The sequence below is a fragment of the Podarcis liolepis genome (genome assembly GCF_965112155.1).
Source record: "Podarcis liolepis genome assembly, chromosome: 8".
Taxonomy (NCBI): domain Eukaryota; kingdom Metazoa; phylum Chordata; class Lepidosauria; order Squamata; family Lacertidae; genus Podarcis; species Podarcis liolepis.
Window position 1 is genome coordinate 38,019,979 of NC_139560.1, and position 15,981 is coordinate 38,035,959.

Sequence of the window (15,981 nt, forward strand, 5' to 3'; positions counted from 1 at the left end):
CACCGAGGGCCTTCTGGGTGTTCCCTCACTGCGAAGTTATAGGGAACCAGGTAGAGGGCCTTCTTGGTAGTAGCACTCGCCCTGTGGAACGCCCTCCCACTAGATGCCAAGGAAATAAACAACTATCTGACTTTTAGAAGACATCTGAAGGCAACCCTGTTTAGGGAAGTTTTTAATGTCTGGTGTTTTATTGTATTTTTAATATTTTGTTGGAAGCTGCCCAGAGTAGCTGGGGAAACCCAGCCAGATGGGAGGGGTATAAGTAATAAATTATTATTATTAAGTTATCACTGTGCAAGAAAAGCTGTAGCTGGTCAACCAGACAGAACTGGTAAAAGGCATTTTTGGGTTCTGATACCTGGAAAGTGTAAAGTTTCCTCAGCCCTCTGCGATGGAATTTTATTTTATTTTTAAAGGGCTAGACACGAGATGTGGATGTACTGCAGATCAAGAGTTCTGAGTTCCCACTTGCCTGTGAGCTGCTACATATCTAGGCAAGTGGTTATTTACATGTCTGGCTTGAAAGGTGGGTGAAGGTTTTTTTTATTATTTTTTATGTTTTTGCTTTAACAAACTTTTATTACATATGTAATCCGGTATTCCTGAGGATGATTCCTTTTATGCTTACAAAAATCTGGTCAGGTGTGTTTGACTGAAAAATGGGCACAATATTTCATTCTTTAAATGGACTAACTGATTTAGGATTCTGGTCTCCTTCGTCCAAGCATGACGCGTCATATCATGATGCCTTTTAGGGTCTCATCCACACCTCCATTTGTCCCGCTGCTTTTCCCCAGAGAAACCCCCAGTTTACCACTGAATCAGACCAAATTGCAATTGGGTTTTCTGTGGATTGTTGTTTTTTTCCTATTCAGCAGTCAAGAGTGTGTTTCCTAGGCGAAAGCTGGGGGGCCAACACATAGCCATTCAGACCCAGGCCTAGAAAGCACGGGACCAGCAGAATACCACTCAGACCGGCCCCATTTTTTTTAGACACAGAACAAGTGGACGAGCTCTTAGTTAGGTTGTACATTGACTTTTATTCACATTTATAATTATAGGTGCATTCCCATGTTTACAAGCAGGGATGGCTGATGCCTCCCAGAAGTGGGAATGCTATAAACCCTACCAGTCCTGTACCACCTTTACATGGATCTTTTTTAGTATTCTACCACAGCTCTGCGAATTGAAGGTACTTCTTATCAACCATAATATCTAAACCCACATTCAGAGACAGTATAACTCTCCATACTGGATGCTAGGGACACTTGCAGGTGGGAAATAGAATCATATTCATGTCTTGATTGTGAACAGAAGCATCTGGCTATTCACCATTGAAAACAAAGCTGCACTAGACTTCATCTGATCTAACAAGTCTGTTAATACTCTTATATGCCCAGTGTTGAGGGTTGTTTTGTAATATTTTGAACAAGAATACTTTCTGGTTCTATAAACGTACTGGCATTTGATCCAGTCTGTTAAAAGCAAAACAAAAAACCCCCTGCAGAAATATGCCTTAATAAATATGTCCAAAAAAATTTAAACTGAAATATATGATTAAGAAGCAGTAATATACAGATGTCTCCCAACTTGCGCACAATCAGCATGTGTGCTCCTGCTGACACATGTGCCAAAAATGGCGATAAAAAAGGGCAGGGCAGAATGGGTGAATCCCCACTCGTGTGCGTCCCAGAATGGAACCCCGTGTAAGTAGGGATTCCCCTGTAGTTTAAAAGTTATATCCAAACAAAGTGTGAGTGTCATTGGGGTGAGGGAAATGATTATTTAGATATAAAATCACAACTTGATATTATACACTTCGTTTTACAATGTTATCATTTTGAGAGAGAGAAAAGGGCACTGTGTTTTTATCTTGATAACCAAATGTGGGAGGAACCTCACAAAACAGAGTTTTTCTTTTTCCTCTTCTCACTGTAGTTCCCTACTGTATCTAGTTGGTAGAAGAGGAGACTCTTAATCTCAGGGTTGTGGGTTTGAACACCACATTGGTCAAAAGATTCCTGCATTGCAAGGAGTTGGACTAAATGACCTTCACAGTCCCTTCTAACTCTACAATTCTATGACTCTCTGAAAAGCCTGTCCAGAGGACTGGGATGTCTCCTGAATAGTAGCTTCAGTGAGATTGCTTTTTGCAGGCTGTGCTGGTGCCAGATAGTAGTACTACACCTGCAAAAATCTAAAATCTAAAAAAAATCAAGACTTTTATCACAGACACGTGTGTGTTGATGACCTTTCGCCATTATCTCAATGTTGGCTTTGATGCATTGTGGGGAAACCCAACCAGATGGGCGGGGTATAAATATTAAAATTGTTATTATTATTACTATCATTATTATTAAGTACACTAAATATGTGCAATGTATTAACAATAATACATTGCTAACTTGAACATATAAATTGTATCTGATGTGTGAATTTTTTTTGTAAATCATTAATAAAAATTGTACTGGAATAAGTATTACATTTTGGTCTTCATGTGTTCACCCTAATTAAACAATTTTTATGTGAAACCAACTAGAATAGGAACATCTGTCTGAATGGAAGTGTTCGCTTTGATAAGTGCTGTTTTCATAAAATTAAGTGCTGTTTTCAATAAATAAGTTATTTCTTTTAGTACTTCTAACATTTCTCAGACATTGTCTGCTCTGTTTTTTGTTGCTTCCTATTAAAACTGTTTAGATTGCATGTTATAGTTTTATATTTTATGATTGTATCTATGGTGGGGATGACCATTTTTGGTGAGAGTCTGAGGTGGGGTTGTCAAACAAACCATGGTTAGGTGAGGCTGCAGGATTTAGACATAATGACAAACCATAGTTAAAAACAAGTCATGATTCATATGCCAACAACAAACCATGGCTTTGTTAGTCTAACCATAGTTAGTCTGCTGGGCATGCTTCGGATGGCTGAACAAATCACACTTTGCCGAGATAACCCATGGCTTAGTGTTATATGTGAATAGGCCTTTGAAACTAATACAGTAATCTTTTCATTTTAAAGCTAATCTTTGTCCAACACATGAAAAGTAACATTGTTTGTCTTGTCAATTTGTTCTCTCTAATGTAAATGGATTGAGAAATTGTTTTGTTTGTATTATTATTGCTACAGTTTATTAGCAGCCCTTCACCCAAAGTCCCAGGGCAGGTTACAACAATTAAAACACAGTATTAAAACAGTTTAACAGTACTTAAAATAAGGTGGGTCCTTATTTTTTTAAAAAAGAATTTGAATTTGATCCATATTGCAATTCATACTTGCAGACGATGGAGCAAGTTATGTATAAGTGCGTGTAATGGCTGCCCATTATCTCTTTTCATAACTGGAAGCCCCACTTCAGGGACATGTATGATTGGTGAAGAGACAGGATGGGGGAAGAGTGCTTAACTATTCTTCTAACTGATACTTCTTCATTCAAATCATATGCATTCATGCACCCACACCTCAAAGTGGAACTCAAACACTTGTACTCTCATCTTTGGAGTTATTTGGCTTATGGTATTGCCGTTGCTTATGGAATTACTACCTTTTGTAATTCACCATTATCAGTTACGTGCATTAAATTAAAAAGTAATGGTAAGCTGGTATGCATTGACCATTGTAAAGCATGTTGATTCCATGTGCAAAGGACTGGAAACAAGTGAGTGAATCAAGGGGAAGGAACAGAACAGGGAATGAGGACGCAAACAAGAAGAGTAGTGAAGATTGATTACATCTGACTTATCATCCGTCCTGGTTCTCATGTAATGGCAGTGTCTCACAGAACATTCTTCCTCTGGGCACATCCAGTTACTTGGATCCTATGTGCAGAACTACTCCTGGTGCTGTTAGTCTGCTGAAGACTAGAAGATTGCATGCAGCCAGAAAGAGGAGTGTACTGTTGGGCAACACTGTTGTCTTAGCACCAAGGGTGGGAGAAGACTATATTAGCTTTCTAGCTTATCTCCTCTTCTGACTTGCTGTCTTCTAGTCCTGTCTAGAGAAAAGATATGTTGTTCTTTGCATGCAGAAAATCTGGATCATGATTACTGTTAATTATTGTTATATAACATAAAAAGTATGAGCACAGGCTATTTTTCTTTCCCATTGATATCTTGTTTTCTGAAGTCAACCTCTTCACTAATGTCTAGCCCCTTCTGCTTTGTTTTTCAGATCAGCAAAAATGGGAAGCACTGGATTCTGGTTTGCTCCTAGACATGTCAGTGGAACTGGTTAAGACCAAAATCTGAAGGTTTTTCTTCGTTATCCATCACCAGGTGTGCACTGAACAGAGGCTACCATAAATCTGTTTTGAGTATGAACACCTTTTAAAATGGTACAAAATATATAAAAGTATTGTTTTTTAACGTAGATTTAAAATGGTTTCTAATAACTGTATCATCCATCCTATAGTTGTGAAAGAACAAATATGAATAAGTAATAATATACTGAAGCTGAAAATAGGCATTGTGACTCAAAATTTTTTCAGCTGGTCTTTGAGAAGTGTAATATTTGAACATTAATGTTAAAATCCTGTCTGCATTGCTCAGCCTGTACATCCACAATTGAATTAGCTTATCTAGATAGCTAGAAATAATAAGCCAGTGAGTGGTTTAATCAGAAATTTATTCCAGGACCAGCATAACCAAATTTAAATGGCTGGGCTCCAGAGGACCATATGCAATGTTCTACGTTTGCACTAGGGCTTTACTGATCCACCCTTTCTACTGAAGCTCCTTGCGTGCATCCCTCTCCTTTCCCTCTCTCTCCTCCCAGCTGCTTCTAACGGTTAGGGCACACTCTGGAGAGAATTCAGTGAGCACAAGGTGGTGCAGTTGTAAGGGAAGATCAACTTTCCCACCCCGGTACTCTTGGAAGTGCTGTACATGCATGCACACGCCTCTTTGGATCCTGCCTGCTGAAACTGTTTTTATATGAGGACATAGCTGCACTTAATTTATTAGCATTTGCATCATCGTAATGAATTCAGTGGTTAGATTCCAGAGCAATAAAGATCTTTCTTATTCAGCACATAGTTTCAACTCCTTAAATTAAATATTCTTGAGGCCTTAGCTAGATGTAGTAGCAGTAGACTTGAGCATTCAAACATGGGTCTGCAGTGCAACTCTAAAGCACAGTATATTTAAAGTGAAAGAGAGGTGGTGAAAGAGGATTGCTGAACTCATTGTCCCTAGCTTTTGAGCCCCACAATCCATTACATGTAGCTGAACTCATAGACCAAAATGAAACGTGGCTAGGGGGACTGGTTTTGGTCGCCAAAAATAAGAACAAAAACCTGTTGCTGGGGCAAGGGCTCAGCATTTCTTGTACTGGTTTTTCTCTTTTCAGTCATACCCCTCCTGCTGTACAGCTGGACACACCACTACCTGTGGTCCACGGTGCAGGTGATTGTGCTATATGTAGGGTCTTGAGATAGTCTCACCCATTTTTTTTTGAGAATAGCAATTACACACACATGCACAAACATATATGGTTGAGCTTACTCACAACTTCCTGACATCAAAAGGCAGCAGTTCTAGTTCTTTTCCAAGGTACTTCTAAGGCCTTACAATTTGTTCAATGTCATCACTGTATTGAGACAAATCCTTGAAAATCTTACCACTAAATCTATGTGGGTAGATAAAATTGCAGTTCACTATAGGTGTAGCTTCCTTTATAGGGCTTGAAGATGCCATAAGGCTACGGAATTATGATGAAGCAGTAATCACCATGAGATGTTATGCTTTCTTTCTGAATTCATTAAGTATTTCCATAAACATTTCTTGTAGTTTATTATTTTTTTTTGCTCACTTAGGTTTTGCAGTTCATTCGCTTAATACTTTTATAGGAACCCACAACTGAATTTTGGGAATGCATGTTCTGCTTCCCAGTTCCTACTTAATCATATTTTCTTAATTAAACATTATTGGTACCAATAAGGAAAGGTTAGAAAGATGGCAGGCAAATAATTAAATGTGCTTTATTTTTCATTTGTAGTTTGACTTGCACTTGTTTGCTTTTGTTGCTAATTGAGGGACACAACAATTGGTCACTGGAACAGCTTCAGTTCCTTTTCACTTAGGACGTCCTTAGAGTATCAGTATCTGGCACAACAAATAGGGGTATGTTATTCAGTTTGTTGTGGAAGATGCATTAAAATGTACCATTTTATCAAAAAATGTAGTCCCTCACCCCACCCCCAGTTAGTGTGTCAGTTGTGAGTTTCATAGTTGCCCTTTCCTCTCTGCTGTTAAAAAGCTCTTAGAACTATTTTGGGCTTTCCCAGTGGCCTAATCATGAGTACATGAGAGATCAGCAGTTCCCCGAGAACTTGAACCCTGAGGTTTGAGCCTTCTCAGATGGGTCTGGCTCCCTCTATCAGTTTTGGGCTAACTATTGGTATTGCAACTGCACCAACATATTCAATAGTCACTTTATAAAAAATCAACTGTGGTTGATGCTAAGTGTGGTTAATGAAATTGCTGATGCAGGCATAATATCAATCTTAGCAAGCCCTAAATATCAGAGGCTAGGGATGCTCACTCGGGAGGACAGGAGCACACAAATTTGCATTCTGGTCCTGACTATACAGCCATGATGAGGCTGCTGTACAACAGGGGCATTCAGATGAACACCACCGCTTCCATGACTTCCAGAAAGGCTTTTCATGAAGGGCAGGTGGCTGCAAGGGGGTGGAAGAGACAGGAAACTTGCTGTCTGTGAACTTCCTTATGTTAAAGTGTAGTGGTAGCCAAGCCTAAAAATCTAGAATTTAATGTCTGTAGAGGGTTGCTCCCCAAATAACCAGCTGAATCTGCTACTACCAGGTTTTAGCATGTGGATAAAACATCCTGGAGATAATTATTACCACTTTTCCCAAAGGGAGGTATTTTTTTTCTTATATCATTTATCTAGTTCGTTTAGAAAGACATTGGCACAAATTATGAATAGCAAAATCATTTTCTTTTTACAATGTGAAGTGCAGAAATCAATAAAACAACAAAAAACATGCTAGGCTAATCTATACATTTTGCCATTCCCAGTCCCCCAAGAAGTAGGTTTATTTTTTTATCCACTGATAGATGTTTTTAAAACAATATCAGGTTTTTCAAAAGTTTATATACAGATTAAATATTTGGGTGGTAACTAGGTGTTCATTAGAATACATGGTTTGTTTGAAAGCACCAAAGATTTTACGGACAATCGTTCAGTTAGGAGGAACTGGCCTAGTTTGCATATCACTGTAACCCAAGCTGTGGCTTATTGCAACTGCATGAACATGTTGGCTCCAGAAAAGAGCCTGGCTCCTCCCCCAACCTTTTAGCACAGTGTGGTGCAACAGCTAAGTCAAGGTTCAGCTTAGTGTGTCTTCTGAACCTGGGATTTGTCCTTTGGTTACAGATCGTGGTTGAGGAGACATCATGATCTTGGGTTGGGATGCCACTCCATACTGCTAAAAGGCTTGAGGAGGAGCAAAGCAGGTGTGAGCTTCTCTCCAGGAGCCGTCACATTCACTTGGTTTCAGTAAGCCATAGTTTGCTTTACCATGACATGCAAACTACACCACTGAGTGAATCTTATTACGGTACCTTCTATGCTTATGCTTGTCTTTCCTTATAAACCTTTAGTATCTGTCAGTTGCATATCTAGCCTCCAATCTGTTTCCTTAATAGCTTCTTGGGCCTTGCTATCTATGATCTCAGCTTAGTTTTAATATTTGAAAAACAGTACTGTTAGGAATAGAGGATTGCAGAGTGCTCATGGTTACTAAAAGCAAGGATTAGATAACTCTTGTAGATGTTGACATACTTGTGCCCATATAATTCCTGAGCACTAAATCACCACAGCTTGGCTGTCAGTCAGATCCTTATGTAGCTAATATTAGGGTCTTCTACACATGAAGAACAATTGCATGGTACAGACCATTCAGGACTATAGCACTCTGAAATGCAATTTGAGGATTTGCATGATTGAATACACTTAATATCATCATCATTGTATTTTGAAGTCTCTGTGCATAAATAACTATAAGGTCAGAAGACGCTGAGTTAGATTAGACATTATAGTTATCTGTTCACTGGGACTTTTCCTTGGCATTTTGTATTCCACAGGCAATAAAAAAATTTGTATAAGGCTATTCATACTTGCATTTCCCCCAAAGTTCTGTAGTAGTATAGTCATGGGAGTGCTGTATCATGCACCATTATTTTTAGTCCAGTTTACAGTGCTGCTTCAGACTAGATTCCTTTTGAATTGTGCTTTTTTTTCTTCAGTAGATGGCACTCACTTAGCAATATCACTTTGATTTGATAAAAGATACGAAACTGTTTTCTACTGAAATATAGGAACAGTTACTTTTATTTAAGGCTTAGATAAATTCTTGCAGTACTACTACATTGCCTCAAGAACCTCAAAAGAATGGCAAGATGTAGTTTCAGCACATATGTGGTTCTGTCCATCCTGAGCAGTGAATTATGAGCTGTGATAAATAGCTTAAATGAGCCTACATATATTACATTAGACCAGCTGAACCTAATTTTATATAAGCTTTATTCAAAAACATCACATAGCAAGTAAACTTCAAAATTAAGTGTAGTTACAAATAGTTGTTTCTTATTTTTTTTTCCAGTCCCCTTTTGCTTTCTTTAACGACCACATGAAACTTGAGAAGCCATCTAAAGCTAAATCATTTAGTGGAGTTGGGCAATTCCCAAGTGTCCAACAAGAAGGCCTGGTTTAGGCTGCGATGGCCACTGTCATTCCTGGTGATTTGTCAGAAGTAAGAGATACCCAGAAAGTCCCTTCAGGGAAACGTAAGCGTGGTGAATCCAAACCAAGAAAAAACTTTCCTTGCCAACTGTGTGACAAGGCCTTTAACAGTGTTGAGAAATTAAAGGTTCACTCATACTCTCACACAGGAGAGAGGCCCTACAAGTGCACACAACAAGACTGCACCAAGGCCTTTGTTTCTAAGTACAAATTACTAAGGTATTAAACTCTATTTATTTTTCAGATTATATTATCATTTGTTGGCCATTTTAAGCTTTGTAAACGTATATATCTGTGTACACTTCAGCTGATTTGCAGGGAGGAAATGTTAGTTAATTTAGACATCAGATTGTAGAAGTATAAACTATAGTGCATAGTTTTACAAGCTAATATCTTTCAGTCTTTGTGTGTGTTTTCAAAGAGGAGTTTAAAGCTTTTTTCAGTTGTATAAACATGTTGCAAAGAAGTGTATGAATTGAGCATTTTTGCTATGGGCATAATTGAAATATTCATATATAATGAAATATATTATTAAAATAACTTAAACATCAAACTAAAATGTCAATTGAAATGAAATTGCTTGTAATGTGTGATTTGGTATATTTAAGTATGGCATTTAATGTCTATAGTGACATGTCTTTTGCAAAATATTTGTTTGAAAAAAATAGTTTAGTATTTAGCTGCCATTAAATGAACACGTGTACTTTTTGATCAAAATAATTACTTACAGAATATATCTGTGTTTCAAGGCATATGGCTACTCATTCTCCTGAGAAAACCCACAAGTGTAATTATTGTGAGAAAATGTTTCATCGAAAAGATCACCTAAAGAATCACCTACATACACATAATCCCAATAAAGAGGCCTTTAAGTGTGAAGAATGTGGAAAGAACTACAACACGAAGCTTGGGTTTAAGCGTCACCTGGCTTTGCATGCTGCAACAAGTGGTGACCTCACCTGTAAAGTATGTTTGCAGACATTTGAAAGCACAGGGGTGTTGCTGGAGCACCTAAAAACTCATGCAGGCAAATCATCAGGTGGAGTGAAGGAGAAAAAGCACCAGTGTGAACATTGTGATCGTCGGTTTTACACCCGAAAGGATGTCCGGAGACACATGGTAGTGCACACTGGAAGAAAGGACTTCCTCTGTCAGTATTGCGCACAGAGATTTGGCCGGAAGGATCACCTAACACGGCATATGAAGAAAAGTCACAACCAAGAACTTCTGAAGGTCAAAACAGAGCCAATGGATCTACTAGACCCATTTCCTTGCAATGTTTCTGTGCCTATAAAGGACGAGTTACTTCCAGTGATGTCTTTATCTTCCAGTGAACTGACATCAAAGCCATTTACAAACACTTTGCAATTAAATCTCTACAATACTCAGATTCAGTCCATGCAGAGCTCAACATCTGCACACCAAATGGTTGCCACATCATTACCTTTAGGAATGCCTTGTCCAATAGATATGGAATCTGTCCATCCTTCTCACCAGCTCTCTCTAAAATATCCACTCAGTTCTACCTCATATACAGTTTCTATGACTGATAAAGAGCAGCCATTGAAAGGGGAAATTGAAAGTTACTTAATGGAACTGCAAAGTGGTATGCCTTCTTCATCCCAAGATTCTCAAGCATCTTCATCTAAATTAGGGTTGGATCCTCAAGTAGGACCACTAGATGATGGATCTGGGGATGTTTCCCTTTCGAAAAGTTCAGTTTCTATTAGTGAACCTCTAAGCACCCCATCACTGGACTTCTCTCAGTTATTCAATTTTATACCTGTAAATGGACCTCCTTTTAATCCTTCTGTTTCTGTAGGAAATCTTGGAATGAGTTACACGCAAGAGGAAGCACATTCATCTATGGCGCAGCTTCCTCCACAGGCACAAGATCCACATGACCCTGGTAATGGTATAGGCCTTGGGTCTTTGCATTCATTATCAGCAGCTTTCACAAGCAGTTTAAACACAACCACAACCTTACCACGTTTTCATCAAGCTTTCCAATAGGGTGAAAAATTGCCTTGTGACAGGTTTATTTGTAGAAATGCCTTAGATTACTATTATTAATGTAGTGCCTACTATGTCATTTGTAAATCTACTTTTGTACAGTACCAATCTCATTAAGCCAGTATGAAATTCAAATTAACTTTTAAAATATTTTGAATGTGTTCATTCACAGTTGTTTACTCTGTGTGTGTTTTTTAAGTCTCTGTATTCTCACTGCCAATAGACCCACACTTAAAAAAGGAAAAGGAAACCATTCCCACTAAACGTTATGTATCCCTTGTTTAAAATTTCATTAAGATCTGATAATTCACTTTGTCAGTGGAATTGTGGCTATTTTGATACTTTCAAGACTAGGAACAAAACATTACTGTTAATACAGATGTCTGTGAAAAATTCAGAATATTTTTGCCTTGTTCATGAACTAAAAATCATGATTTATAAATAAGGAAATGTGTTACTCTTGTATGAGAAAGTTTTTATGTGTAGTCTTCTTCAAAGGTCTGAAGGACCTACCACTTACGCTTAAATAACTTCACAAGAATAGAGAGGAAGAAACCTCTCACTTAAGTGCAATTACAAAGTATTATAATTTGGTAAGAAAGGTATGCCTGATTGGGAAGTTTTAAAAGAGACAAAATGTAAGAGCTGACCTTCAAATAAAAATATTGGGTGGTATTCAACTAAGTTTTTACTCAGAGTAGACTCTTTGAAATTACAGAACATGATTAAGTTAGGTCTATTAATTTCAATAGGACTATTCTGAGTCAAACATGGTTGACTACTGCTCACTGGGTATCCAATGAGTATCCTACGTATCCAATGCTTTCTGCTCACTCACTGATGAAAGAAATCCATCAGCAGAATGGAGGAGGGAGGCATCTGTGGCAGTTTCCCTTCTCCCCTGAACTCCCCTGCACCCCAGACCATCTGTGCCAGACCCTCCGGACCAGATTTACAGCAACCATTGTGGGGCAGGGAAGCTGCACTGGAACGAGGAATTGCTAACAAGTGCCTTCTTCCAGTTCTGCTGACTAATTCCTTCAGTAAGTAAGCAGAAAGCATCAAATAAAATCCATGTTAACGTTACCTTTTCCATAATCATTTTTAGCAGTCTCATCAGAAAGATGGGGCGAAGCCGAGACAGAAAGTTTTTTATATGATGTCAATTTGATGTTTAGTTTGCAGTCAAAAAATGAATGTAAACTGGCAAATACATTTTTCCATATTATCATTGGAGCGGATCTCTTGAGTTATATTTCATGGTGTGTAATGTCACCCTAAGTAACAACGCAGATGGTAATCACACTTACCACGCCTGGGTATTTGGCTAGTGATTTTTCTCACTGCCAATAATTAATAACAGGACTCTTAGGAGTGAAGTAAAAGCATATTGCTTATGCCACTTTTACCTAATATAAAAGGGTGTTTGGGAAAACTAACAACAAAATGGCTACTCATGCTGTATGTCAAAGTGCTGTTGCTTTTCAAAATGCCCTCTTATATTTCCTACCCCAATAACCAAAAGAGGGAAAAACTGTGATATATAAATGCAAAATGTAGTTTTGCTGTAACTTGGTAAAATTCTATTCCTTGGCATAATTATCTCCAATCATTTGTGTAAATGAATACAAGGTTTTAAGTGGTTGACCTTAATATACTTCACAGAAACAAAAGTTGCTCCCATTAAGGAGCTTTGGCTCCTATTTGTATCATTAGTTCCTACTTTTTTATCGTAGGAACAATATGCAGGTGTGATTTTACTATTTTATACTGATGTATTTAAATTTTATTACTGAATGGTAACTTTTTATAAATGTTTATGTTCCAAAGGCATTAAAAAGGGGTGTATTAATAAGGAAAATACAGTTTCAAAATTCTGCAAGCTGCTCCAATATGCTGGGAGAAGACTTTCTCAAAGTAGACTTTAGCTCTGCTGCATGATTGCTTCCTTTAGTTTCTATGAAACAGGTTGCTTAAATACAGCTTCAGTGGAATGACTTGTTCAATATTGCTTTCCAGCCTTTTAGCACCATCATTTTAAGGGAGGGGAGAGGAACACATCAGAAGAAAATTGGAAATATTACAAACTTACTTTATGTCCAAATGACAAAGCAAATAGAAAATTGTTTAATTGTGATTATGATTAGTAGTAGTATAGTAGTAGAAAAGATGGAAATACTATCTCTTGAAAGGAGTCATGTCCTATGAGAAAAGTATACCTCCTTCCATGCTGTTTTGGTAGATGTTGAAGGAATTCAACACCTTTCCCAATCGGTACCTGAGGGACTGGCCTTCTCTGTCCCATTTTTTTCACACACTCAGTAGTTTTGTGTGCTACTGGGGAAACACCAGCAGGTGACTATTTGAAAAAGCTGTTCACCCATTTCAGAAGTGAGTTGAACTTTCTAATAGAGGCTTACCACTACATTGCTTATGGTGTTTGACAGGGATGGTATGTACAAAGCATGTCACGACAATATTATCTGTTTTCAGTGTTAGTTGCTGGTTAACTTGTTTTTTAAAAAATAAAAAATAAAAAACTAGTTTTTCCAGTACTCCTTAATACATATGAAGGCTCCATGTTGTTACGGCAGTTCCCTCAGGTTGTAAGATGGTTTTAATTAGAGACACAGGTGCACTTCAAATTATAGTAGTAGGGACCTCTGACAAGATATTGAACCTCATTCAGTTAGTACTTCAGCAGATGGCTACACCTTGTGTTTCTGTCACTGAAGTAAGGTGTGGGAGTATATGGAAGCAGAATGACAGCGTAGGCAATATTTACACATTAGTGCTTTATGACTATACTGACTAAAAACATGAGCCAGACCTGATTGCTTTATTAAGCTAATAATGAATGTTAAGAGTACATATTTTCAGGATTTTTGCCTAGTGAGCTCTATGTATTGTAGGCTGTTTTTGTTGTTGTTTTTTAACTAAAGCTCGATCAACTTCTGTGTTACACATAATACAAGATATAGCACTTTCAAAAAGAAAACCTAAATCTTATAAAAGAGAATTTCTTACAGGTTATGCTTTCTATTATTAAAAAAAACTTTTATTATAATTTTTCAAGTGCCATTAGATGACATACGTGGGCCTTTTGGTATAATGCTTTGGGTACAGAATGGTAAACATTGTAACTTTTAACAGGTACATCTTAAAAGTGTTTTTGTATCAATTTGCTATATTGCACAAAACCAGTGTGTCTTTTTAAAGGGTTTTACAGTGGATTCCTAGGTTTACATGTTTCTACTGCAGTCTTCTACTGCCATTTCATACCAGTCCAAAAATTGAATAGTCAACAATAGTTAAGTGTATACTCTGAAATCTTAGAGGTTGCAGTCATGTGCCCACTAATGCTAAGTCCCATACATTTCAGTGGGAATTACATGTGTGAAATTAGGCACAGGAGCACAGCCTTATAGCTCAATCCTATGTGTATTTTACTTGGAAGACCCACTGAATTCAATGGAATTTACTTCCAAGTAAGTGTGTGTAGGATTGTAACCTTCAGAACATTTAAGATGCAGTATTGGATAGATATGTCCTACCATAGCTATGCTGCTGCTGGAATTCAACATAGGGTTGATCCTGTGCCTTTTAGTATAAAGAGAAGACTTAAGCTCTTAATTATTTGTCTCATACACTGGTTTAGCAGCTTAAAATAACGTGCCTCTTAGTAATAAAGTCTATACATTGTTTGCTATGAAGTATGCCATGTAGGTTCAGCTGCCTATCTGCATTCTGTCATATTACAATGAAAACAGCCACTTATTTGATACTATAGAGGAAGACAATTTAAAGTGATGTCACAGTAATAAAAAAAGAGTGTTTATAGTCCCCTAACTCTTAAAGGGGTGGTCATGTGCTGGAAGGCCATGGTTTTTTTTGTAAGTATTTAACCCTAAAATTGACACAGAACTATTGCTAACTGCATGCAAACACTTTTCAGTATAAGCTTCAGTGGTACAGTTGAACCAGAATGAATGTTTATTTTCTCAGAAACACTCATGCAAATATATTATAGTGGATCATGCTGCTAATATAACTTGGGATACAACTCCTCTCATGGTGCTACAGACCTCCCTGTCTCATTCAGACTGATGTATTTTTATCCATAGAGAAAGGCCTATACTAGATTTATAGATGTATGATATATTTTTATACTGTGACTTAATTTGTCATTAATGAATTTTGTACACCACCATGTATTCATATGCACTTGCAAAAGGAGAAACTTGGACATGTAAATTTGTACCCAAATGAACCTATTCTCAAAACTAGAAGATGATAGATGAAATGGGGGGGCTTTTGATATGGTGTGAAGTGAAGAACATACTTGTTTTTAAGAGCCCTTTGAATATTAACAAACTGGGGGGAAATATAAAAAGAATGACACCTGAACCTGACTTGGATTGCTGAAACTTATATTTTTAGATAGTGAGAAATGTTTGGACTTGTGTGATAAAATGTTTAATGATACAGATTTTGAGTCAAAATAGAAAAATGCATTCCAGACTGAATTTGTGTATTTCATTTAAAATTACTATCCTGTGATATGGGAAATTGAGTTGCTTATCATGTATATGTACTTTAAAATGTATTCACAAACTACTGTTGTATTTGTATAAAATATAGACAAAAGATTGCATATATATTTTTGTGTATAAGCTCTGTAAAATAGCTATCACATTATGAAGCTGCAGCAGAAATTCATTTTAGACATTCATATCCAAAGAAACAGACTATTTATTGTCCACATACCCTGATAAAAATATAACTTGCTGCTATTAAACAATAGTGCTGCAGCTTCTTGTGGCCTACAGTGTTATGTTTGCTGTACAAAAATATGTGAACTCCACAAAATATCAATAAAACAGAATGGTTTTAGTTATGTACAAAATATGCCTGGAATTAAGTATGATGGTGTGTGTGTGTGATTATGCAAAAGGCTGTGAACTTAACATATTCCAAGAACCTTTCTTATTTGCAGATAGTAAATTGACAGCTAATGGAAGATTATGGGTACCCTCAGTTCAAAATTTGGTTATATTACAAGTCTCAAAAATGTCTCTGGCAAAGTAGTGACATCACTCTAAATTTAGGCACTATCAAGATTTTGTGGCTGGAGCTGACAGGTTTATCTGAACCATTTTCACCATTTTTAAATTCATCATATCATTGGTTAAAATTACTGTT

General features: G+C 37.2%; 1 protein-coding gene across 29 annotated transcripts in view; it reads left to right on the plus strand.

Moving 5' to 3' along the window:
* Nucleotides 1-15,685, plus strand: part of PLAG1 (PLAG1 zinc finger) — a 34,193-nt gene extending 18,508 nt beyond the window's left edge. For 16 of the 29 annotated variants that reach the window (XM_083517960.1, XM_083517971.1, XM_083517949.1 and 13 more), the window contains 4 exons: nt 417-526; nt 4,171-4,274; nt 8,627-8,985; nt 9,516-15,685. In XM_083517960.1, the coding sequence (XP_083374086.1) occupies nt 8,744-8,985; nt 9,516-10,779 (1,506 nt within the window). In that variant the 5' untranslated portion in view covers nt 417-526; nt 4,171-4,274; nt 8,627-8,743 and the 3' untranslated portion in view covers nt 10,780-15,685. Of the gene's footprint in view, nt 1-416; nt 527-4,170; nt 4,334-8,626; nt 8,986-9,515 lie in introns of all 29 variants that reach the window. The other 13 variants (XM_083517962.1, XM_083517963.1, XM_083517964.1 and 10 more) reach the window with 7 other exon arrangements.
* The last annotated feature ends 296 nt before the right edge of the window (nt 15,686-15,981 follow it).